This window comes from Cheilinus undulatus, linkage group 1 (assembly GCF_018320785.1).
Source record: "Cheilinus undulatus linkage group 1, ASM1832078v1, whole genome shotgun sequence".
Taxonomy (NCBI): Eukaryota; Metazoa; Chordata; class Actinopteri; order Labriformes; family Labridae; genus Cheilinus; species Cheilinus undulatus.
The window spans coordinates 1,604,776-1,630,544 of NC_054865.1; the positions used below are offsets into that span (position 1 = coordinate 1,604,776).

The window sequence follows — 25,769 nt, forward strand, 5'->3', positions numbered from 1 at the left end:
TGATAATGGCATCAATATCAATAAAATCATATCAGTTCCCATCTCTGCAGACGTCCTACCCTCTGATAGAAGCTCTGACAAACCCACACAGAAGGAGGAACAGTGGAGAGAGACAGAACTTCTCGTGTTGTCCCTCACACATCAGTAACCCTCTAACGATGTTCGAAGTGATGCTTCTTCTACATGTTCAGCCATAGTAATGTCTTCAGCTGCTGTGACTCTGACAGTAATGTTCACCTGCAGCTGTGACACAGACCGCCGTTAACAGACCGTTTATGAGACCAAGGCGTTAAAGAGCGCCAGGACAAGGTTCTGCTTTAAGCAGCAGTACACTCTCTCAAGATCGCTTTGTGTGATTATGCATCTGCCTCGAGTGTCACGCTGGTGTATCTGTGATGACCTACTGCCTGATAGTTCTGCATGCAACTTGATCAGTTCTCTGAATTTTACTGTGAATTACTAAAATAAAAAAAAACTGATATTCGCACATGTGCAGTAGTAGATGTAAAATAATGTATCCTTCATCTCTTGTATGCGTTAGTGTTGCACAATTAATCTGATCACAATCGATATGTCAGACTGCAGAGCACAACTGCATGGACAGCTGCAATTAGTAACTGCAATTTCAATATTATCTGAGAAATTTCAATCCTGTTATTACCAAATATCAGCACTGGTCTGAGTCGCTGCACATAACTTCTCAGCATCACTTTCTCATCTGCTGTTTTCCACTGAGGAGTGATCTCAGGGAGGAACCACCACACGGCCCTGATGTTCTCTCTAGCTCTCATTCTTTAATCTGGAGTCTGACCTGTCGATCGATCTCATGCAGTCTGTACTCGATGGCTCTCTCCACATACTCCTTCCTGTTGGAGAACGTCAGAGGGATGCTGTTTCCTCCAGGGATGATGGGTACCATCTTTCCATCGGCGCTCTGCCCGACAAAAGAATCCAGAGGAATCATCTGCAAAACAAACACAAAAAACACACTGGATTACTTAACCCTCTGGTGTCCTACAAATTACTGCTTCATTTTCCTCCTAGTGTGCAAAAAAAGCACAGGGGGGTTATAACTGTAAATAAAAAAGTGATATTACTTTATTTTTAACTGTTTATTTTTTTCCTTGTTTCATCACCTTGTGCCATTAACAAAAATACCAAATACTCAATAACTGTCATATCTTTTCACCCTTTAACTGCCATGTTTGTAATGTAAACAAACAACATTTTTTGATGAAAAAACACAAATTGATTTTTTCAAGATACTACACTCAAAGTGAAAAACGTATTCATGGCTGACTGCAGCCTGGCATATGTCATTGATTAGTAGCATCATTGGTTAAAATGCATTATTAGTTTTTCTGTGAGGTCAGTTTTTCTAAAATACTCACGTTTTTCACCCTTCTGTGCATAAATGCACACCTTTAAATCATGTTATAAATATCATACATTTAAAATTGTTTTACTGTTATTAATTATATTATTCTCATTTAAGGTCAGCCCTAACCATAAATGTCAAATACTCATTCATTCTAATTTTTTAACCCTTTAAATGCCATGTTTCATTGATGATGTCACTGCATTTTTAGATGCAAAATACACAAGAAATGATTTTTTTTTGCAAGTTACTACATGAAAATGAGAGAACTTATTTTTTGATTATTGCACAGACACACTCACAGACTCACACACTGATCTGCACTGAAACAAAACCTCAGAGAGTTAGTGAGAAGGGGAGCAGAGGGCAGTAGAACACTGAAATCTGGTGGAAAAAACATGGATTTCCTGCCCTCGCCCATATATGGTAAAAGTGATGTCACAGGGTAAAAAAATGGTCCAGGTGCAAATGTAAAGCCCCAACTCTCAAATGAAGCCCAGAAACCAGAAAATGCATGATTCATGTCTTAATGGCGTATGGATCTAAAGACAGCAGGGATATTAACGCTATAAAAAAGGTTTACTTTATTTCTGTTGGCCTGATTGTTGTGGCTGGGACAGAATTTTGACAATTGTGCAAAAATGAAAAAAAAAAAAAATACAATACATGATAATATTAATTGTGAAAGAGGACAAGCTTAAAAAAAAAAAATTAACTAAGTTTGCATTTTTGGCACAAGGGGTACCAGAGGGTTAAAAAGAAAGATTAGCAAATATTTAGGAGGAAGGGAGATTCACTCAGCCATTTTAACATTTTGGTGGAAGTCAAAAAATGCAAACAACAATGTTGCTGGCATGAACTCTTTAAGGGTCCTTTAGACCAGTCTGGAGAAGAAGTCACCATCAGGTCACACGTGGAGGTAAGAGAGGAGAAACAGAGGCAGACAGAATCCTGACTGCAGGATATCAGAACAAAAACAGCACAAAGGAGACTTACAGTGATCACACTTTAAAGACATCAACAAACAACATATCATTACTGACCTGGCAGGAAACAGGTCATCAGAGCTAAAAAAGGAGGATCTCTAAGATTACAAAATATGGAGTAATCACTATATTTCATTTAGACGTGAGGGAGGATCGTTTCTTCATATAGAACTTCGAAAAGAAGATGAGAACAGCAGGTCAGATAAATATACAGATGCTGTCATTGGTGCATGTCAGTAAAAATAGCTCATTTAATCATTTAATCAATCATTTGATCATTTAAAATGACTGATCAATTCTCTGAGCTCTAGATTTCCCTTTAAAAAATGATCAAGTGAGCTGCCAGCACACATCTGATCATCTTGGAAAATCTACTGGATTATATTCTCAGTATTTTTTCTGTAAAATCAGAAAATGTCAAAGTGGCATGTTATTGTTTAAGTGTTCAGTAAGCCACAGCGTTTGTTCGGCTCTGCTCTGAATGTTTTGTAATACTGGGCGGTAAAAGCTGTCTTTGGAAAGAACAACGACGCAGCCCATGGGTTACACAAGCTGTAATTTATGTGATCATGCATTCATTTATTCACCGTCCTGGCAGCGTCCTAAAACCATGGTGGGACATTTGACGGCTCGTCTGGCAGAATTTAAAGCAGAGCCAGCGGACGGGCTGAAAATGAGCACAAGGAGATTCTTTCTCTCCTCTTCTCATGCCAGAGCAGCAGATGCAGCATTCTCCTCCCTTGGCCTGGCTGATGAAGCCGGCCGTGGCACTGTTGTGGCTCCAGCCCCCTCCCCTTCACTCTACACGGCCGGGAGCGGGGCCAAGTCTCTCCGGCAGGCAGGATGTGCTGCATCAACAGCGGCCCTGGCATTCCTGCAGGCCGGGGTTTTTACAGAGCCGGGGTTGTGTGAGGTTGTTTGGATGTGTTAGCTTTCTGATGCTGTGGGTTTATAAAGGGGGGGGGAGCTGTGGTTAGTGTGAGGGTGGACGTATCAGTAATGGCTCAGGCCACAGACTGATCTAGTATCAGTCTGGGAGAGGAACAGCATGTACCAGAGCCTCAGTTTGGCTCTCAGTTTAACCCTTTCCACCCCACAGCTCCCCGAGGCTTTTTAAATCCATCCCAGAGTTTCAAAACAAAGAAATAAAGTCCAGGTTTTTACTGTAGCTTCTCCAAGATGTTGTTTAACCAAAGTAGGAAATGTTACTCATAACACAGGGATCTGTGACTAATTCTGCATGCTCCAGGGGGAATCATTTCAAATCCACTTAAACTCCTAGTTGACAGATCTAACATAAAAAAACACAAAACAGACAAATTTAAACACTATTCACTAAAAACAGTGTTCATTAAACACAGGATCACAGCATCAGCTGATAACTGATGGGACGTTGTTCAGCTAAAGTTTCAGCGCTGTGGGAAGTCCTGATATCTGTCACACCTCAGTGTTTCAGAGCATCAAACTCATGTTCGCATTAGACAAACAACCTGAAAAAAACAGTCCAACATTTAATGAAATAGATGAGCTTATCTGGAATCTGATGGCAGCAAGGGATCACAAAAAAGTAGGGACAGTGAAACAAGAAAAGTGCTGATGAAAAACAGCTGGAGGAGCATTTTGATAATTAGCTTAAATATCAACAGCTCAGTAACATGACTGGGTATAAAAGGAGCATTTTACAGAGGCAGGGTCTCTCAGAAGTGAAGATGGGCAGAGGTTCACCAAGCTGTGAAAAACATGAGACTTTGAATCTCCTCCATCTACAGTCCATAATATCATCAAAGATTCAGAGAATCTGGAGAAATCTCTGAGAGCAAGGGCCAAGGCTGAAGGGGCCCTCAGGGGCCACTGCATTAAAGACAGGCATGATTCTGTACTGAAATCACTGCATGGGCTCAGGAACATTCCAGAAATCATCGTCTGTCAACACAGTTGGACGTGCCATCCACCAATGACTGTTAAAGCTGGATCATGGAGAGAAGAAGCCATATGTGAACAGGATCCAGAAACACCGTGGTCCGTCTTCTCTGGGCAAAGCTCATTTAACATGGACTGAGGAAGCATGGAAAACTGTTCTGTGGTCAGAGGAAACATGGAAAACTGTTCTGTGGTCAGAGGAAACATGGAAAACTGTTCTGTGGTTAGAGGAAACCACAGACGCCGTGTCCTTAGGCTACAGAGGAAAGAGACCATCCAGGTTATTATCATCGTACAGTTTAAAAGCTAAGTGCTAGTGCTGCTAATGCTAACAGCACAGCTAACAAGCCACGTCTCCTGTACTGTCTTTGCACTAGTTTAGCTTCATCTGGTGTGAAGAGGAAAAAAATACCAGCAGCAGGTCTGCTGGGCTAAAGCTGCTGTAATAAAAGGCAGATGTTTCTGGAAAGTTTGAACTAATTCAGAATTGTAGAAATGAATATTTGCAGTTCGTGTGTGAACTGATTTTTTTCCAGCTGGCACGGAGTAAAAGTCTGATCTACTGTTGGTCAGGAAGGGTCATGGTGATTTGTTTTCTTGCAAATGCAAGCTGCTCCAGGCTCTGCCTACCTCCACACTGGTGTGCCTTTTATTCACTGCTGGCTGAGGGTTTGACATCTGTCTTCATTTAAAAGCCGCTTCAGTAATGGATCTGTTTTGTTGTCAGACCTTTGATTCTGGCCCAGGATGAAAAAGCAGGGGAATATGTTGGATTACATTCTTATTACATAAGTGAAAACATTCTGATAGTTCAGCAGCATGGCCATTTTTCATCTTCAGGGATGTGACTGGCAAACACTCCAAAAACACGGAGATGAAACTGAGGAGTCTCTGATCACTTCTGAACATGAATCTGGATCAGTGGTTCTCAAACGGTGTGGCAAGGCACACTAGTGTGCCTTAAGGCAAGTCCAGGTATGAGGTGGGAATTTGTACCATACGTTATTGCTACAACTTTATGGAAAGTACTGTAACCAGGCCTGCCCACAGATCTGGCTGGACCCCTGAGAAACCCAAGAGAATGGGATTTATTGATGTTATCAGTGTATTTGTGTTGGATCAGTAGCATTGGTGCTAGCGTCCTGGCTAACAGTTACCTCATTAAGCACTTAAAAGCATGGCAAGCTATTATTGCCACCCATTACTACCCATTTTTGCCACTTCTTTTGACAACTTAAACCATTTTGCTGTTTTTTTTTGTTTTTTTTTTAGTATTTTGCCACTTCTCATTACTACTTTTAACCCATTTTCCCCCTACTTTGAAACTTTTGGCCACATTAAACCCATTTTTGCCACCTTTTTGCTACTTTTCGTGCAATTTGGCCATTTTTTGCCATCAATTTTAACCCCTTTTTACCACCTTTTAGCAACTTTAAACATTTTGCCATTTCTGCCACTTGTGATCTATTATGCCACCTTTTATGACACTTTCAACCCATTTATGCCACCTTTATGCCAATGTTTGCCTTTGTTAGACCACTTTTTTTGCCCAATTTTACCACTTTTTTTTCACTTTTAACCCATTTTTACCACCTTTTTACAACACCTAACCCTTCTTTGAGGCCACTTGAAATTCATTTTTGCCATTATTTTGACACTTTCAAAAAGTTTTTGCCAATTTCAGCCCATTGTTTGGCCACTTTTTTTTTTTTTTACCCATTTTTGCCCATTTCTGACTTTGTTTTGCCACCTTTTGCCCACTTTTGCCATCCCCATGATCCACCAGTAGGCTGGGCCCCAGAAAGCTCTCCCTTTATAGGCCACCTTGATTTAAAAAGTCTATTTTGTATTGATTTAAATATGGTGTGTCCTGAGACTTTAGCTTAACCTTAAATGTGCCTGTACTGTTAATGGACAAAAGGAGAAACACAAGAGTTGTTGTGTTAACTCAGCAGGTGAGAAGCATACCTGGAGCAGGGTCATTTAGTCATTTATCATTAGTTCCTTAAACGTTTCACTCAACTGCAGCATAAACAGCTTCACATATTCCCTCTTTAGTATACTATAGAAGATAAAGATGACTTTTTTCCCAATTAAAGTGTTTTTAACTGTTTATTTGATGAAGATTTGGTTTTATAGAGCACCTCTATGAACTTCAGCTGTATTTAGACCCTCCTGGGCCCCTGTAGCCCCCCCACCACTGAGCTCTCTCTGTTCAACATGTCAGAGCTGCGTTTCTGTCCCTGTTGTCACAGTCAGGAATGCAAGCTCAGATTGGGTTAGTGTTGCTCTCTGTGGTCTGTAAACAGGATCAACGTCCTGTAAATCACATGATTGGCTGCCTCGTGGGCGTGGCCGGCCTCGGTATGTGACATCACTGTGACGGTTCAGTCGGTCTGTGGGAATAAAAACAGGCTCAGAGGCTGGAGCTGGCTGCTTATTATCTGTGTGATTCTGATGAATCAAGCGTTCACATGGAGGTCGAGGTAACGCCGCGTCCACTTCTTCAAAACAGTCATCAGTCGCCCTGGGAGGTTTGGTGTTAGTGGGAGATTTAGCTTAAACACAGAGTGGTGTCAGGGCGCTGGTTTAGAGTAAATACTGTTTATTGAGGAGGAGAAATGACGCTCCTTCAGCTTTTACAAGCTGTAAAAGTTTCCAATGATGACGCCAAAGGCTAATTTACATCCAGAATCATAAATCCAGGCTGTGTGGACACAAGCAGCTGTGAACTTTGACCTTCTGCAAATTTCCAGAACAACAATTTTCTTTAATATGGAACATTTTTGGAGCATTAGGCATTTTTACTTTAGTATTTCACATTTAAAAAATGAAATAACAAAGAAATACTGAGTTATGTCCCTCCTCTCTTTCCGTTATGAATCTACCTCTGTACTACAGGAGATTATGACAAGCAGCACTGAACGGAACCTCACACCTTCACGAACTTCTCCAGAAGTTCTGCTCCAGAGATGTCAAACAAAGAAAAGTCTAAGTTCTCTGACCTCTCTTGCCATTACTAGTCTGAAATGAGAGCACACAGTGTAGCCGACTAAAGCGTGTCAAACAAATACTGCCTGGTCTTCACAAAGGCGGCCCATTGAAATAAACTGTATTTCCAGTAATGATGACCCTGACTCAGTTTGCCCTGTATGAAGGCTGGGGTTGTGGTCTGCACAAACAAATAAGGTCTGGGCTCTCTATAGGCGGGGGTATTATAAAGGATCAACATGCTAACTCCTGTGCATTTTCATTTGAAACAGAAAAGCTTTTTCTGCTTTTAAACAGCAGTCTGTCTACTGTGCAGTGCAGCTTTTTTGGACTTGGTGACAGAAATCATCACATGTAACTCTGCTTGGCCAATCCAAGCCTTTGCTCAGACCGCCAAAAACAAGCAGACGAGCGGTTCAGACAGGAAATGGGTAAACTGAGCATGCTAGCGACAATAGAGACAGTTTGCACATGAAAAGAAGAGAGAAAAAAAGCCTTTCATCAAAAATGTCTGCCAGTTAAATGTTCATTCTTCCTCACTCTACGACTCATTTGAACCAGTGTCTTAAATATTTCAGTGCTGTCACTGTGATTACTAGAATTCTGTTAACGTGACAACCCCCTGAAAAGGTCCATTTCAAAGACCCAAGATCACCAAGAACTGCCCAGATTGATGTGAACGCACCACGGGAGACTACAGCTCAGTACCAGCTCAGTACCAGTACAGCTTGTGTCCACACCACCTCGCTACCACAACCCCCTTAAACGCTCTTTCAAGGGGAAAGGGGGCACACGAAGTCAAGGGCTTGGAGTAAAAGTTAGAAATTGGACTAAGCCAAAGACACACCTCGGTGTATGAAGACCTGACCGGGTAAAAGAAGACCTGGTCAGGCAGATAAGAACCCCACAAGGTGAATGTGGACCCTGGAGATCAGATTAGGTTTGTTTAGGTGCATCGTGACATGCCCAAGTCTTTATTTAGCCGGACTCTGTTTAAAGTTGACCAATATCAGCTTTGAAGGAAACAATCAATAATCAGAATTTTACCCACCCTCAAACATGCATTCAGAATGCTCAGCACAAGCCAATCATTTAAAAATACCACCATTATAGCGACGTAAGCTGATATCTAAGTAAATCCTGATCCCTCACCTCATGGAAATTATCCTCGGTGATGCCGCTGTCTTCAATGTGAAGAATGCTTTTGAGCGTCTGCACGTAAAGCAGGTCCACCTCCTCCAGGTCCTCCAGCTGCAGAGGGATGCAGCACAGCTGTTTCCACACCAGGGGGGCCAGGTGGAGGTCCAAGGGCTTCTTGGTTCGGATGGCCACGCCCATCAGGATACCCAGGAACTTAAACTGCAGCATGTGCTCGTCCAGGCAGGCGGACGGGTTCAAGAGGAACCTTGAAGGACCAGAGGAGGCAGAGAGGATGTTAGTGTGTGTGGATTTAATGATGCTGACAGCTGGACAGTAGACCGGTCAGCACACTGGCCTAATAGAAATACTGTTAATGTTCATGTTTGGAGAAGAAAACAGCACATTAGCTGCTCTTTGAAGACTTGTACTGTGTTATGGGGGGATTTAAGCAAGTTCATAATAAACTCTGTTGTTTATTTGGTATCTATATTTTTTATAGCAGAACAACTGGGCTTAAAGCACATTTTTAGCAGCTTTATTTTGGTCTTGTGTTGTGCAGGACTGGAAAAAAGGGCGACTGTGAGAAAACAACCTGACCTTGGAAAAGTTACAGATATAAAAAGGAAAGATGCAAAGATGAAAACATGCAGGAATGCAAGAAATGGCATCAATCTCAAACTAAGAAGTTTAAAACGAAATAAACAAGTGAAAGACAAGAGAAACCCTTTTTAATGGAGCGTTAACACACAAAAGGCAAAAAGCACTGATCCTGAGCAGTCTGTGCTGCTTATCAGCATCAGAGTATGAATCTATTATGATTAAATCTCTTTTAAGAGAGGAATTACATTTCTAATCAAGGTTTTTCGCTGTCAGTGTTGTGGGTGTATCTACAAAAATAAAATAAAACTTTGCTTAGTCTGCACCAGGGTTTGACTGTCAGGACAAATGAAGCGCACCACTTAGAAAGCTTAGCTGAACCAAGTGTAGCAGGGAGTAAAAACATCCAAAGCTACCATGTTTTTATTCATTTTCACTCCGACATCACATACTGTCAGGCAGACGGGCTGAAATGATTGGTGTGAGCAGCTCCACAGGTCATGTTCGTATTTTGGAGTCGATTATTGGTGTCTGTAAAGTTTTTTATCTAATTTAAGCTCTTTTATAAGATAAACTTGTAGTTCTAACAAGAGGTAGACTTTAAAAATGAATGGGATGGTTTCTACACATCTCCCTCACCTGTCTCTGTTGTAGCCGACCTCTGCTGTGGCGTTGGGGGAGGGGATGAGCAGGTCGACCACCCCCGTCTCCAGCTCCTAAAAACGCCACAGAGTCAGAAACGTCAAGGTAGAACCGCAGTTCTTTAACTCTAAAGGTTTTGCTAAGAGCTGCGCTCATACCTGGCACATCTCCGTGATGGTATCATCAAACACGCCGCCAGCATCGTCCGCCCCCTCTCCCACCAGTTTGACCTTCCAGGCTCTGGAGGGCAGGCGGAGGTCCGAGGCATTCAGCTTCACCACCTGACGAGCGATCTGCACGAAGATCGGTTTGCACTTCCTGCCCCTGCACAGAGAAATGTGGAAAACTGTTCAATGTTGATAAATGTTTCAGTCACATGACACCTGCAGAGACCCAGGGCGTCTTTACAACAGCCTGTATCAGACACAGGGCATTTTAAATGTGTAGAAATAAAGGTGTAAATCTCTCCTTTCAGAATGATTCAGTTCAAATTCACAGGTATGATCCACGACAATGTTCATTAAATATGGAACGACTTGGCCAGGTTTGATCTGATCATATGTACATTGATCATGACATCCCAATAACTTTTTGAACTGAGAGAAAGGTGAAACAAGATCATTTCAAACAAAGCTAAGTGTTTTTGAGTTTGTTCTGAGAGAAGATCCCTGTCCTCCTGTACAAACACTGATATTCAGTCTGGTATTTCTCATGAACTGAAGTCTCAGTGTGGCAAGAGGCTCACTGACCGCGTGGAGATCCGTTTGACGGTGATCTGGGGGCCATAGTTCTTGCCCTGTACCATGGTCTTTCCTATGGAGCGCACCATGGGCAGAGTGTATACTCTCGGGGCCAGCAGGGGCCTCAACTGGCCCTGAACGATCCCCCAGGTGCCGGCGTTGTAGTGGGATGTGCAGCTCTGCAGGGAAAATGACAGATTTGGACAATTAAAGACTGAACTAAAATGTGGCACTGCTGTAAATCCTCTACAATCTAAATCTTTGTTACTTTAACACAAGACACCACTTTGACAGACAGGACTGTTTCATCAGTTAGAGCAGGGGTGTCAAACTCAATCATAGCAGGGCCCCAAATCTGAATCTAGGTCTAACCTGAGGGCCTAAGAGGGTCAAGATTCAACCGAAAACTGTCAACCGTGTTTTTACAGGTGATGAATTATAGGGAAAATTAAACAGTGATGATGAAAGATCTTAAGATTTCTAAAAAAAAGTTAAAATGATTAAATATCACTGCATCAATGTTGCTGTGTGTCCATGTCAAATAATTGCTAAATAAATAAATGAATAAATGAGTTTAAAGGCTCAAAATCTGAGATAAAAAGTCAACTTTTTAATTCCTAAAGGTCAAAATACAAAATTAAAAGTCAAATAAGGTTGTTAAAAGGCAAATATATGAGATATACACTTAAAATCATGACTTTAAAGGTCAAGATATGAGATAATATACAAAATCAAGAGTCTAAAAGGTCAAAATATTAGATAGAATTCTAGATCAGGAGTTTAAAAAGTGAAAATATGAGATTAAAAGTCAAATGTAGAAGCTCAAAAGGTTACATGATTTAAAATGAAAATTTGTGAACCTAAACGGTCACAATTTGAGAAAAGAGGTCAAAATTATGAATTTAAAAGGTCAAAATATGAAATAAAAAGTCAAAATCCTACGTTTAAATCATAATCTTGGTATGCAAAGTGAAAATATGAAATGAAAACACAAATTAATTTCTTTCCCTCATTCCTGACTAGCTCTACTCTCTACTTTTCAGATTTAAATGACCCAACAAGGTTTTCTTTTTAACCTTCAAGTTTAAATTTACATTTTTATTCTGGAGGAAATCTGCAGACCTCATTCAGGTGAGCCACTTCTAATAAAAATAAGAAATGATCTTGCGGGCTTGGTAAAACTGCACCGTGGGCCGCATTCGGCCCCCAGGCCTTGAGTTTGACACCCGTGAGTTAGAGGATTTTGATCTAAAGGCTTTTCCTGCTCATTTTTCACCAATCACAGCAGATCAGTGTCAAAGCCAGTGATGGACAAAAAGACTAGCCACTGAAGTATGCTGCTGAAACATCTCAACTGCTCTTATGATGATTTTGAAATAAAATAGAAACACTAATACAATGACAGTTTTATTACACTAATATTTATTTTATTTTATTTCGGTGTAGTCCAGCCCCTACAGCGTCTTGTGACAAAAGCTGGCCCTAGTGCGAATGTGGTCGATGAGCCCTGCACTGAGCTGATCTTTTAGACAAAAACATGTTTTTACGTGCTGGTGGTGATGGTACCTGGTTATTGGGGCTGAGGTTGAGCAGCCTCCATGACGAGTACATCAGGTCAGAGAAGTGATAAAGGAGTCGAAGGCGAGCCCTCACCGCCTCGATGCTCACCTCCTTCAACCCGCTGTACTGAGGAGGAACTGCAACGGGAAGACCGAGCTGAAGAGGAACGGATGAGCCTGAAGAGAAGGAAAAGACGGGAGGACACAACGACCGCGGAGGCAGGAGAGGAGGAGGGAGGTAAAACAAGAGGAAGGAGAGGATGGCAGAAGAGAGAGGATGGTAAAAGTAAATCTTCTGGTACACACGCCTCATTTACTGACTAAGCTAAAACCCTGGCACTAATGACAGAGCTGTCTCCATCATTACTAACCATTTGGTTTTTACCCATACTGCACCTGATTATACAGTGCTATCCATTAAGATCTTATTTGGTTGTCTTGTAATTCATTTACACGTACTTGTGTCTATTATCACATGTAAATAATCCTTTGGTATGTACTCTATCTCTGGTATTAGGACTCAGCAGCTCCCAGTTATAAAACATGACATTCCTTTGTGTTTGTTCATCAAACAGGGACAATGCCTCATCTGAAAACAATGGGCCGTGCCTGAGTTTGGTATTTACTACACAGGAAATGTGACCTCCAGGATAAAAGTCTGCACATCAGACAGCGAGTGTTCAGCCTTGAATGCTCTGTGTGGGCATGCCTGAATGTAGACCAAATATGGTCTGAGTCTGATCGTGTTCTGATGTCAGGTCTTTATTAACGACAGACTGTTAATTCAGAGTATAAACATAAAGTCACCTGGTAGCTGAACATGAGCAGTAACTTCAAACAGGGCGTTAGTATGTGAGTGCTAATCTTACCTGGCGCTCTGGGCGGCACAGACGGAGCGGTCCAGGCAGCGCTGTGGCAGCGTCCTGCAGAGATCTGGTGGATGTTTTTGCCCTGCAGCGCCGTCACCACTGTTGGCTCTCTGACGTGGTTGGTGTGACCGAGACCAAGCTTCACGGCAGAGAATCAGAAGAAAGTCAGCTTCATCAATGATTTAAGCGTCACTATGATCCCAAATCCCAACATGGTCGTATACGTGGGTCCCCGGGTTACCTGTCCCTCTGAGTTGCTGCCCCAGGTGTAAACGTCTCCGGTGGAGGACAACACCAGCGTGTGTTCAGCTCCCACAGCCACGTCCTGGATGTGGATCCCTGACAGAGCTGGGACCTGCTGAGGACGGTTGTGATTCCTAGCTCGGCCCTCAGGGAGGCCTATCAGACGGTCTGAATGAACGTAAACAATAAAATCTTTAAGTGAGATTAATGCTGATGGATCTTTGAGGTCTAACAGAGTGAGGTTTTGGCATTGAAACTTGGCATGGCGGCTTTATTTGGTTTCTGCCAGCAGAGCGATTTTCCTTCTTAGGTGTGAATAAACCAAGCTGTAGAGTCACCATCCACTCCTTCCTCCAGACCAAAGATAGAGATGTTTATTACAACGGTTTCCAGCCCTGTTCACAAACATCTGCCATGGGCTAAAGTATGTGGCATGAACCAAAATCAGTCACCAAAGTTTTTCTGTGTCCCATCAAACTTCTGCTGACATCTAATAAATCTAACTGATGAATCAAATCAGAGATTTTACAGGACAGAACAAGAAACCTGTTAGATAAACTCTGATCTGATTTTGTGGTCAAATGGAGAGAAATAGACGGCATACTAGGAATATTCAAATGAAAACAGCTGTGTAAAAAACTTTGGACATCGTCTAAATTCTAATGTCAAACATCAGTACTGTCTTCAATCTTCCTGGAAGATGCATCTCTGGGTTTCACGACGTTTAAATCGGGAGCTGACAGTTCATGCTGCCATCTTGGATTTAGTAACGTCCATCTACACAGTCTTTGTTTCGACAAACTGCAAATGTGTCGTTTTAATAAAACATTAAAAAATTAAACTATATGAATACATTTTACAACTCTGACATTTTTTCTTTCATCAGTCATTAGTGAAGAAAACATCAAAATGTACAAAATCTTAGTCACATTTTTTTGAAGTCTTTACACAAAAAGTTTATATCTAAAAATAATATCACAGTTAACATTCTAAGAAATAAAGGAATATAGATTTTTAACGTGTATGTTTTATCAGCCAAAAACTAACACTCAACTTTTTGTGTGAAGCAAAAGTAAATTAAAAAATAAGAATCCGGTTCACTGATAGCATGCAAATTTGCTTTAAAAACACTTAGTATGTTTTTAAATAACGTCAAATTAGTCCCTGCTCCTACCTCTACCATGAGCCGAGGTAAAAAAAAAAAAATGAATACGTTTATTAATAAAAAGGTATCATACCTTGGCCAAACGTGTAAACTTTTCCATCTTTGGTCAAAGCCACAGAGAACTGAGTTCCACAGGCGACTTTTTTGATGCCGATTCCACACAGAACGTCCACTTTCTGAGGAAATGAAAATAAACGTGATAGATTTACTCAGAAACAAACGCATGCTTAGTTTAACAGATGAACATCCTCACTTCACAGCTCACATGAAACCTCACAGCGCCAACTAACTCCTGTTGTACTGGATAAGCTATCAATGCTTGCAGTTTGTCTGGTCTAACTCTTACTCAAAACTGTACATTTCAATGCTCTTCAAACCAGACCTCTTCATTTTAATATTCTATAAAATCTTTAATTTACTACACTATGCTCCCATCGCTAGAATTGCAATAATTATATTTAATATCATATTTAAACATAATTCATTTAGATTATTTTGAAAGTAATTTAAAACCTATTTACAACAGACCTAAATATAAAGAGCTGCATCCGTAAAATCAAACAATTTCTCATCCTCTTTTAAGGACATCCATTTTTAAAACACTCAAAAGAAATATTTCTGTCAATAACACATTTGCTGTAATTTAAAGAAATAGCTTATTTTATCGTTTTGTGATCTTTTTTTCTCAGATGAGCTTTGACAGTGTTGGACACGACACACAGATGAGCGTTAGTGTGTGCGTTGGTGAGTGAGTGTGTGTCTCTGCTCTGTCTGCTGTCAGACAACAAAGAGGGCGTGTCTAACTGGAGCTAGAACTTCGCTTTTTGGAGCTAACAGTGGACTCTATGGCGCTCAGACTGAGTTTGTTTTGCTCAGTTTACCGCTGCAATATACAACGGCCTGTTAGCTACTCATGTTAAACTTCTGTCTGATGATAGCACAGCAACAGCTGATGGATGAGTGACTGACAGACGGTGAGACGAGAAGGAGGCATGACGAGTCTGCGCACATACACAAACTAGCAGAGTCTGCGCAGGTTCCCAGCAGCAGCATTTCATCATTTACCACTGTAATCATGAACTTATTATGCATTGGTGGAAAATGTCGGCCTCCAGTAGCACACGTGAAGGAGGGGGTGGGGTTTGAAGCGGTGACTGAATAGGTCACAGATCAGCTCCGTTTCTTCATTAGCTCTCTCAACAACAGCTCTAAGGTATCCAGGGCATCTTTGAAATCTGTTATAACTTCAAGTTTGTATTGTTTTCTGTAAGGAGAGCTGCTGCCTCAAGTGTCTGTGCAATATTGATCTCGCAAGATTGAATCTCGTGGCGTTCTGATTTTGTGAGATCTCATGCCACACCCCTAGTTGTCTCTGTGAGATAAAAAAAAATTGGTTTGATGATACTAAACATTTCAAGGGATACTTCAACATTTTGGCAAATTCGCCCATTGCCATAATTCCTGTAGTCTTAGTAATAGGTTTGTTTCCTTTAGTTGTTGGTGCAAGCTGTTTCTAGATCTGGGGGGACTGATATACCAGCTGCACAGGTAACGCTATGTTAGCAGACAGTATTTTTTGCTTTCCCTCATCGAACTCATCAAATACACAATCCAACAACTCCAAAACGCTTCCGTGGACAAGTTGAGACCTGTACATTCACCACGCTATGAAATAATAACGTATAATTATGTAACACAATTTCTTGGGCGGAGTGACACAGTGCAGCAGCCATGTCTGGAGGGTATTTCCGGCTTTGCATTTAACTTTAAAACATCTCCGTCTCGTAATGTTCCAGGATTATTTCACAGCGTGGTGAATGTACAGGTCACAACTTGTCCACGAGAGCGTTTTGGAGTTGTTGGATTGTGTATTTGACAAGTTTGATGAGGGACAGCATTAATACCATCTGCAACAATAGTGTTTATCGGTCCCCCCAGATCTAGAAACAGCTTGAGCCAACAACTAAAGGAAACAAACCTATTACTAAGACTATACAAATTATGGCAATGGGCGAATTTGCCGAAATATTGAAGTATCCCTTAAGGCCGGCCACACAGTGAAAGATTTTTTAACCTGAAACGATTTTAAAACTGTGGGAGACCACAGACTTCAGGACAATTTCCAAAGATTTTTCATCTTTAATCCTCTGAACGCACACACTAGACGACTCAGCCAGACTGTCAGATCACTGGAGCCCACACACCTGCTGACCTGCCTACAACCTTGCATGATCACGTGACTTCAGAAAAAAAACACGGATGTCTGTCGATACAGTCATGCTGTCTCTTCACAACAGACTGTCCTGGCATGTTTTACAGGTGCAGCAACAATCATAAAACAAGGGAAAGACTCAGGACGAAATCCTGGCTGGAATTTAGGTATCATTGTGTTTATGGTTGTGAGTGGTGAATGTACGTATGATTCATCTGGTGACGCTACCCGGTGTGCTCGCTCTCATTGGTTGTTGTGGGTACTACGTCAGCGGCACTATGACCTTGAATCGTAAATATCAAACGTGTTTGATATTTACGATTCGGGGTTTGGGAGGCTACGACATAATTTGGAGCAGTAAATGAATTGTGTTGACACCACACACATGCAGACTACTCAGACAAATAATCGACAAATAACGAGGTTCCAGTCGGTATACGCCCCCATGATTGTGGGGGGAGTCAAATCTTGCCCCAAATCAGGCTTAAAGTCCTGTAGTGTGTGGCCGGCTGTAGTGTGATAAATATACAAAAAAATCAGGAATCAGAAAGGGGGCAAATACTTTCCACAGCACTGTAGCTGACAAGTTTATAAGTTTGGGAACAGTTGGTGTTTTATCATTAGTCAGTCAGCGTTTATTATGGACCTTAAACACCCATTAAATAGAGGGTAAAAAAAAGGCTTTATGATTTAAAAAAGAAACTTTTTAAGGACAAAAACTGGTATAATCCAAAATCCTTATCAGGAGGTCAGACCAGGAAACAGCAGAAGTTAGAATTGGTACATCAAACTGTAATCACTGTGTCTCTGGTTTAAGTAGCTCCAAGAGCACAACATTGCACAAAGAGAAAAACATTTGTATAGAATTAGCCTCTTAAAGTGCACTAGTTTGATGTATCTAACTTTAAAATGAACAATTTTTCCTCCCTGGGGAGCATGCCCTAGACCCCCATAGAAAGGTGACAGTGCACATGATCAGACTGGTACCACCTCAGCCTCAAACTGAGCCGGGAAAAACCCTGCAGGCATAATGCAGCTGTTACACTGCTGCCAGTCTGAAACAGCCATCAGAAACACAGCAGCTCCTACCTGAGGAGAGGACTTGGCTGTGGAGTTTCCAAGTCCTAGTTTTCCATAGTCACCGTCACCAAATGCCCAAACCATCATCCCATCAGCAGAGACGACCAATGTGTGGTTCAGACCACAGGCCACCTAAAAAGGACAAAAGAATAGTTCCACACTCTTACAATCATTTTATCTGTGCTCATTAATAACAAAGAATAAAAACATTTAGTCTCCTGTCCCACCTGTCCCACTTGGTACCCTTCAAGAGCTGTGACTTTCTCTGGAAGCTTCTTGTTGGAGGTGTTTCCTAAGCCCAGCCTGCCGTAGTCACCGTTTCCAAACGTAAAGAGTTTCCCGTCAGCAGTGACCACAGCTGAGTGTTTAAAACCGCACGACATCTGAGGGACAGAAAAAGAGAAAATGAAAGAGGATTGTAGAAGCAGTTGGACTTAAAAAGACCCAAAGTGTGTTGTTTTTGTTAACTCTGAACCACACGTCCATAAAAGCTAGATGAAACCGCCCCTTACTGACCTGCACCACCTCCTCTCCCTGCAGGGCTTCGATCTGTCGTGGTCGGCGCTGGCGGTCGCTGTTTCCATGACCTAGCTTACCGTAGTCTCCGTCCCCCCAGCTGAAAACCTCGCCGCTCTCCGTCAGAGCCATGGAGTGACCGTCACTGCCACAGGACGTCACCAACTGAGTCACAACGAAACCTGGAAGACCACAGAGATGAAGAAACAGTCTTTCAATTAGGCATCAATTAGGACAGCTAAACATGAACAGATGCTAACAGGTAAATTACTTGGGTCATATGAGTATTTCATGCCCAGGGACTGACAGGACTTGAACCCCCGTCACTCATTTTGAGGACAAAGCCTCTGTACATGAGATATCTGATCACAGATATCTGAGGTTGTTACTCCTCATAGTTCCAACATCTTATTCAACAGAATACAATAAATAAGGTCATATTTATCATTTATGGCATTTTTGAAATGCTCATATATCAAACACCTTGCAGAGCTGAGATGACAGTGAGAACGTGCAGGTCGTCAGAGTTTCCCTGTCCTAGACGGCCATAGCTTCCCTCCCCACACGCCAACACTGTCCCGTTAGGCTGGATGACAAAGGTGCAATTCTGACCGCAGACCACCTGATAAAGGAGAGGTGGAAACAGAGCAGAGACAGAGGGGGAAGGAGTCAGACACAGCACAGAGACAAGAAGAGCAATAACTGTGTTATCACCCTAAACTCTTGTTTTTGATGTTTACTGACAACTAGCAGCACTTCAGTGTGCTCCAGCCACCTGCTGGTGGTAGGGCAGTATTACAACCAGGCACTACTTAAAATAGTGGTAAATGTTTATTCTTCATATGTGGTAAAAGTTGCATTAAATCTTTGATTTTATGAGTTAATGACAATATGACTATCTGGACCCCCTGGTGGTGACAACAGAAACAAGATTGAGTTCTTAGAGTTTACATAAAATAGAGCCATTAGTCAGCGAGTGTACCTGCTGAGCCTGAGAGAAAGATGGCGCTGTAGTGGGCACCAGAATGTTCCTGCCTGCCTCAGCCAGCTGTCCGTGTCGACCTGCACCCCACAAGTACACATCACACTTCCCCCCCAGGTGCCAGTCCTACAAACACAAACAAAAGCACAGGTAGAGTTTAAACCACTGCTATCGTCAGCAGAGTACGAGATTAAACAGAGAAACCGGTCATTAGAGCTGATCCAGGTGAGAGCGTCAATCACCTCTGGTCTGGAGGTGGCCCAGGACATGATCTGTTCATCCATGCCAGAACCCCATTTACTGTTGTCCTGAAAATCAGAGAACACACTCTTACAACAAGACCTTTAGAGCTTTATTATACACTAACGGTTATTATACTGTTATAACCGTGTTATTACACACTAACTGTTATTACATGACTGTTAGCGCATTATATACACTAACTGTTATTATACAGTTATCACACAACTGTCAGAGCTTTATAATACACTGTTATTATACTGTTATAACCGTGTTATTACACACTAACTGTTATTACACGACTGTCAGAGCATTATTATACACTAACTGTTATCACACAACTTTCAGAGCTTTATTATACACTGTTATTATACTGTTATTACCGTGTTATTACACACTGTTATTGCATGACTGTTAGAGCATTATTATACACTAACTGTTATTATACTGTTATCACACAACATTCAGAGCATTATTACAAACTGTTATCACACAACTGTCAGAGCTTTTTTACACACTGTTATTATACTGTTATAACCGTGTTATTACACACTGTTATTACACGACTGTTAGAGCATTATTATACACTAACTGTTATTATACTGTTATCACAAAACTGTCAGAGCTTTATTACACACTAACTGTTATTATACTGTTATAACCGTGTTATTACACACTAACTGTTATTACACGACTGTCAGAGCATTATTATACACTAACTGTTATCACACAACTTTCAGAGCTTTATTATACACTGTTATTATACTGTTATTACCGTGTTATTACACACTGTTATTACATGACTGTTAGAGCATTATTATACACTAACTGTTATTATACTGTTATCACACAACATTCAGAGCATTATTACAAACTGTTATCACACAACTGTCAGAGCTTTTTTACACACTGTTATTATACTGTTATAACCGTGTTATTACACACTGTTATTACACGACTGTTAGAGCATTATATACTCTACACTGTTATTATACTGTTATCACACATCTTTCAGAGCTTTATTACACACTGTTATCACACAACTGTCAGAGCTTTATTATACATTGTTAATATACTGCCATAACCGTGTTATTACACACTTACTGTTATTATGCTGTTATAACCATGTTATTACACACTAACTGTTGTTATACTGTTATTACCAAGTTATTATACATTAATTATTATTATACTGTTATCACACAACTGTCAAAGCTTTATTACACACTAACTGTTATCACACATCTGTTAGGGTTTAATTGTACACTACTATACTGTTATTGCCACGCTATTAAACACTGTTATTAAGCATTATTATACACTAACTGTTATTATAATGTTATTACTGCGTTATTATATACTAACTGTTATTACACTGTTATTACCATGCTTTTAAACACTGTTATTAAACTGTTGTTTTAATGTTACTGTTTTCATACAACTGTTAAAGCATTATTACTCACTGACTGTCCTTATACTGTTGTTATAAACATACTGTTACCATACAACTACTGAAGCATATTTATACACTTATTTTTATCATACTGCCACTGAGCATCATCAGAAACAGCGACATCTCTCACCATGAGCAGAGCCAGCTCGTCTTTTGCCACCGGCTCCAGGTCAGGCACAGAGAACGACTCGGGGAAGGTTGCGCCCCTAGCAAGAGCCTCTGCCGCCTTCACTGTGGTGGAGAAACAGTCGAGCCACGCCCACTCACTGGCACACCACACGGCCGTACCGGACTCCAGAGGGCAGTGACGGAGGGGAGGGGGCACAGGGGGGCGACACAGGAGCTGGTCCAGGTGGAGGCCCACAGCGAGGGAGGCCAGGCACTGCATGTAGGGGCTGTGGACGAGCTGCTCACCGCACACCACGTGAGGCTGGAGGGGGAAGAAGACGAGGAGCACCCTTCAGCTAAAACTGTTCAATTATATTTATTTAATACTTTAAGACTGGGTTTGCATAGGATCCAGTTTTTATTTTAAAAAAATCCAGATTTTTTTGCATTTTAAGGCAGCTACTAAACTCATCAGATTTTAATCATCCATTGTGAGGACCTCTGGTCTGTTTTTATCTGATCAGACAAGTCACACTCTTGTTTAACCTGCATCACTCTACAATAAAGGATTTACAGAATGGCCAATCATCATCTATCATTCTCTCGTAGACACTTTATATAACTGACAATGGCCTTTAAACACAGCGTCAAGTGGATCTGTGTAGTTTGATCTATGCTGGATCGTTAGCTGACCTTGGCTGTAGATATCTCTTTATAGAGATGAATAAATCATAATAATACCATCCATGAGAGCTGATCTGTCAGCATGGTACTGTGATGTTGTAGGAAACACCCCCTCAGTGTGGTGTACCTTCTCGTAGGCATACTGCTCCTGCAGCATGACAGGAAGTCTCTCTAGGAAGGCTCTCATGCAGGGCGCCATATTGAGCCCGACCACGCCTTGCTTCTTGAGTGCTGTGCGGCAGGTGGCCAACACGTGGTTAGATGACATGAACTCTTTGGAGCAGTTCACCACCAGCACGTCCTAGAGACAGAGAAGAGTCAATAAATAGCTTTTCTTTTAGTGATGGAGTAAAACAGGGATAAACAGGACTCAGGATATCTCACCTTTGACCTGTTAGAGCAGACAGCCACGCCCACATCTGGGATCCAGACGATGTTCTGGATGGCACCTGAACCGGCGACGACTGTCTGCAGCACTGAGCCGTCCTGAAGGACACAGACAGACACAGTGAGTCTGAAGAAGTATTCAGCATGAACGTAAACTGGCGTGATCTACAGCCGTCGGTCAGACACGTCTGCGATGAATCATCTTTACACGTCTGTGACTCGTATCCGCTGTGTTACCATACATCCTGAGTCTGTTTCTTACCCGCAGGGACCAGATGTTCATGAGGCCTCCCACTCCTCCAGACGCCAGAGCGAGACCGTCAGGGCTGAATGCGAGCGTCCGGACTGGAGTGATGTGGCCCTTCAGCTGGAAAACACACGTGGCTCCGTCTCCTGACCACCGCGAGGGCTGAAACACGGACACGTCATGTTAAAGGAAGAACCAACCAACTTCTGTCAAATGTATTTAATGATTTGGACAAAGAATTAACTGGTTCACTACATTATCACTTCAAAGACCTGAAGAAGAAAAGTCTCTGATAGAGGTAACTTCAAACTGGACGTGTTTCAGTACCATGAATTTAGGAGTGACTTCACTCTCCCACCATCCCTCTGAGTCAAAAGAGGAGGATTCTGGGAAGTTGGAGATGTCTTGAGGAACAGTCCAGACTGACACGAGGCCGTTCTGACAGCATCTGAAAAAAACAACAAATACATGAGCACGAAAATGTGAGAACAGATTTTAGACAAAGTCAGCAGGTTTCCAGAAAGTTTTGGAGTCGTCTCATGCTGGTTCAGCTCACAGCAGTGTCTGTGTTTACTCAGACACAGATAGTCAGAGGCCTGCAGATAAAAACAGTGATTTAAAGATTTCATTTTAATCAAGGAGACTAAAACCAGACTATAATATCAGTGCTGGACTGTTGGATGTAGGGATGGGCAGTAACACAGTAATAGATGTTTTTTCATCAGTGTATTTGACAGAAGTTTAAGTATTTATAGAGCAATAATATTAGGGTTTTAAATTTAGCTTCATTTTACAGTGTGGCTAAATAAATTAGTTTGAAGAAGTTAATGGTTTTCATATAAAGAGAAGACTGAAATGTAAGGTCTTTCTAATGACTAAATCTAAACAAGCCAAAAAAAGCACTGAGCTCTGATTAGTTTCAACCCGGAGGAAAAACTGTATGCCCTACAGTCAAGGATTCTTTGATAAAAGCATGAAATTTTGATTTCTCTGCATTAGAAATAAAAGCACTAACTTTCAGATTGTTAAGAGGAATCTGAAATTTAAAGAGCAGGAAATTAAATATCTGAAGCCGGGTGCACACAGTGTCCACTCATACTGTGAAACTGAATCACTTACAACGCACGTATTAAATGTTAATGAGCTGTCCGACTACGCCCCTGACTACGCCCCTCTCAGGAAATGGATGTGGATTAATGGATGTGGCTCTCCTGATCCAAGAGGAGGATTGGGAGAGGAGGGCGGAACTTTCTTCCAAGTGGAGAGGGCTGACTGAAATGGGAGGGGTGGGGCTAACTCCTCACATGACATCATGAGGGGAAAATCTGAGAATGGCTTGTTTCAGCACACATTTTCTGAAAGGTGGAAAAAGAGAGGGTGGAGGGAATGGATTTTTCTGATTCTTGGGGGGAAGGTGGACAGGCTACGGGCACATATTTTTGCTTGAAAAGCCTGAAAAAGTGTATTCTGAATAATATGTGACCTTTAAGATGCTATCCACTAGTTAATAAAGGGAAAAGGGCCCCAAAGTTAAGGATTCTGCTCGTGTTTTATGCTCTTTAGTGGGATTTGTGCAGTTGTACTACCATAACAGTAAACATGTAAGAAATCCATCCATCCAGTCAGGCCATGGTTGGCACTCATGTGCACTGCACAACAAACAAGATATGATCATGCTGAAAGTCAACCCAGCATCAGAGGGAACTGTGCAACTTCAAAATCTCTTAATCGGATGAAAACTGCCCGTCATACGCCCGGGTTCCTGTATGCAGTGTGGACAGTGAGTGTGTTATGCTGACACTGTGTCAGACGTAAACATCACCAAAAAGATTTCTCAAACAGTCTGAGAATAAATGAAGATGTCAACACGAGTGCAGAAAGAAGAGCAGCATTTAAACCAGCTGTTTGACCTACATGGCTAACATGCTGAGGGGTTTTGGTGCTCGTCCTGGCAGGCTGCACCAGGCCACGCCATTAACCTGCGATGGGTGTCTGAGACTCTGCAAGCAGCGCCAGCCAGAGCCAGAGTCTGAGCCGGCGCCAGAGTCCGGACTGGCCCACAACTTCACTGTCTCCTCTTTGGCACATGTGAGCAGGATCTGACCGGTAGGACTCCACTTCATGCTGCCGATCGACTCCTGGAAAAAAACAACAAAAAGGTATGAACGTGGCTTTACTCCAACGACTTCATGATCAAAACAGTGTATTTATTTCAGTATCACAGTAAACCTTGTGTGCATCGATGACAACGATGGCTCCTTTCTCTAAAGGCTCTTTAGATCCAATCAGCAGCTTCCCGTCTGCGTATCCGACAGCGAAAGGCTTGTCTTCACTGTACCACGCTATGTGCATCACAGCCACTGACAGATGAGAGAACAAGTGACAGACAGATGAGGTTAATCTGACAGAAGCTTTTTTTTAGTCTCTAAAAGCAGAGATCAGACGTCATTCTTACCGTCTTTCCTGTAGCAGTGCTCCAGCTCGGTGCGGTGCATGCTGGAGGAGTCGAGTATCTCGATGAGGCCCAGAGACCCGTCCATACGCCCCACCAGCAGCATGTCTTTGGGTTCACCACACCAGAGAGACTCCGCCTCCTCTTCAGGCCACGCCAGAGCCGACACCCAGTGAGGCTGCACATCCAGGAGACCCTTACCACCTTAAAGGAGGAAAACAGTATCAGTAGGTAAGCCGGTTATCAATTATTCTTTTAACACTTTATTCACCTCTATCATCTCCACAGCTGTGGCTCTTCTTCAGAGAGCTCCTTAAACAGGTGCTCTGAGTGACTACATTCTACAAAACTTCTCAGATTCACTTTCACTTCACTTTTTCTAAGCATTCTCCTTTGAAATTTAAAAAAAAAGAATGCTGAATGCTTTATTTAGTATATTTTTGTATATTTTTGTTTTCCACTTTGTCATAAAATTAGTAAATGTCAGTTTCTTTTGTCTGCTTTATATTTATCTGGTATTTGGTGCATGAATGTGACGTTTCACATTCTAGCAGCCATGAAAGCGTTATACTCTTGTAGAATTATGATCAAGGTCTATTTAATTTTTAAGACACATTTTTATGTTTGTAAATTGATCCTCCATAAAAAATGAGTGTTCATCCACAGACCTCTGAAGCTTATGTTAAGGTGTAAAATTGTGAACATGACCTGTTGAATCCTAACTGATTCTGGTAATGTGGGGGCGAGTGAGGAAGTCAAATCTGACAGCTGTCTCATACAAACGAGTCACTTGGAGATCTGAATGGTGATGCTCAGAGCCTGTGGCCTCTTTCCACTTGTATCTTTTTTACTTTTGATTACAAAACTGCACCCATGCAGGGTGATGTACCTCTGAGTCAGCTGTATCTGCACATTCTTCCTCCTGCTGGGATGCATTGGCTCTACCTGGATTCACGTGTTTTGGCATCAGCCAGAAGTGAATGCAGACCTGGCACACAGCTCAAGCAGGAGAGTGGTGCTTCTAGGTGCCGTAAACGGCTGGAGTGTGCACTGTTGGACTGTAAAAACTGACTGAAAATGGAGTGATTTGCCTTGCCATGCACTTTGCATGCAGATAACTGTGCAGACAGAGTATGTGGAATCTGGGGGAAAGAGAACTTTCCAGAGAGGCACACTGA

The 25,769-nt window shown here is 41.9% G+C and overlaps 1 protein-coding gene across 7 annotated transcripts in view; it reads right to left on the minus strand.

Moving 5' to 3' along the window:
• Positions 1-25,769, minus strand: part of herc1 (HECT and RLD domain containing E3 ubiquitin protein ligase family member 1) — a 117,261-nt gene that overhangs the window by 4,200 nt on the left and 87,292 nt on the right. For all 7 annotated transcript variants that reach the window (XM_041786312.1, XM_041786305.1, XM_041786327.1 and 4 more), the window contains exons 55-77: positions 24,595-24,795; positions 24,369-24,499; positions 24,054-24,277; positions 22,467-22,587; positions 22,155-22,301; positions 21,890-21,991; positions 21,633-21,806; positions 20,844-21,143; positions 19,263-19,328; positions 19,021-19,146; positions 18,522-18,660; positions 18,039-18,220; positions 17,750-17,905; positions 17,532-17,654; positions 14,304-14,406; positions 13,064-13,233; positions 12,823-12,961; positions 11,961-12,130; positions 10,404-10,573; positions 9,813-9,978; positions 9,652-9,728; positions 8,428-8,680; positions 812-964 (exon numbers count right to left, since the gene is read on the minus strand). In XM_041786312.1, coding sequence (XP_041642246.1) covers positions 812-964; positions 8,428-8,680; positions 9,652-9,728; positions 9,813-9,978; positions 10,404-10,573; positions 11,961-12,130; positions 12,823-12,961; positions 13,064-13,233; positions 14,304-14,406; positions 17,532-17,654; positions 17,750-17,905; positions 18,039-18,220; positions 18,522-18,660; positions 19,021-19,146; positions 19,263-19,328; positions 20,844-21,143; positions 21,633-21,806; positions 21,890-21,991; positions 22,155-22,301; positions 22,467-22,587; positions 24,054-24,277; positions 24,369-24,499; positions 24,595-24,795 — 3,593 coding nt within the window. The remainder of the gene's footprint in view (positions 1-811; positions 965-8,427; positions 8,681-9,651; positions 9,729-9,812; positions 9,979-10,403; positions 10,574-11,960; positions 12,131-12,822; positions 12,962-13,063; positions 13,234-14,303; positions 14,407-17,531; positions 17,655-17,749; positions 17,906-18,038; positions 18,221-18,521; positions 18,661-19,020; positions 19,147-19,262; positions 19,329-20,843; positions 21,144-21,632; positions 21,807-21,889; positions 21,992-22,154; positions 22,302-22,466; positions 22,588-24,053; positions 24,278-24,368; positions 24,500-24,594; positions 24,796-25,769) is intronic.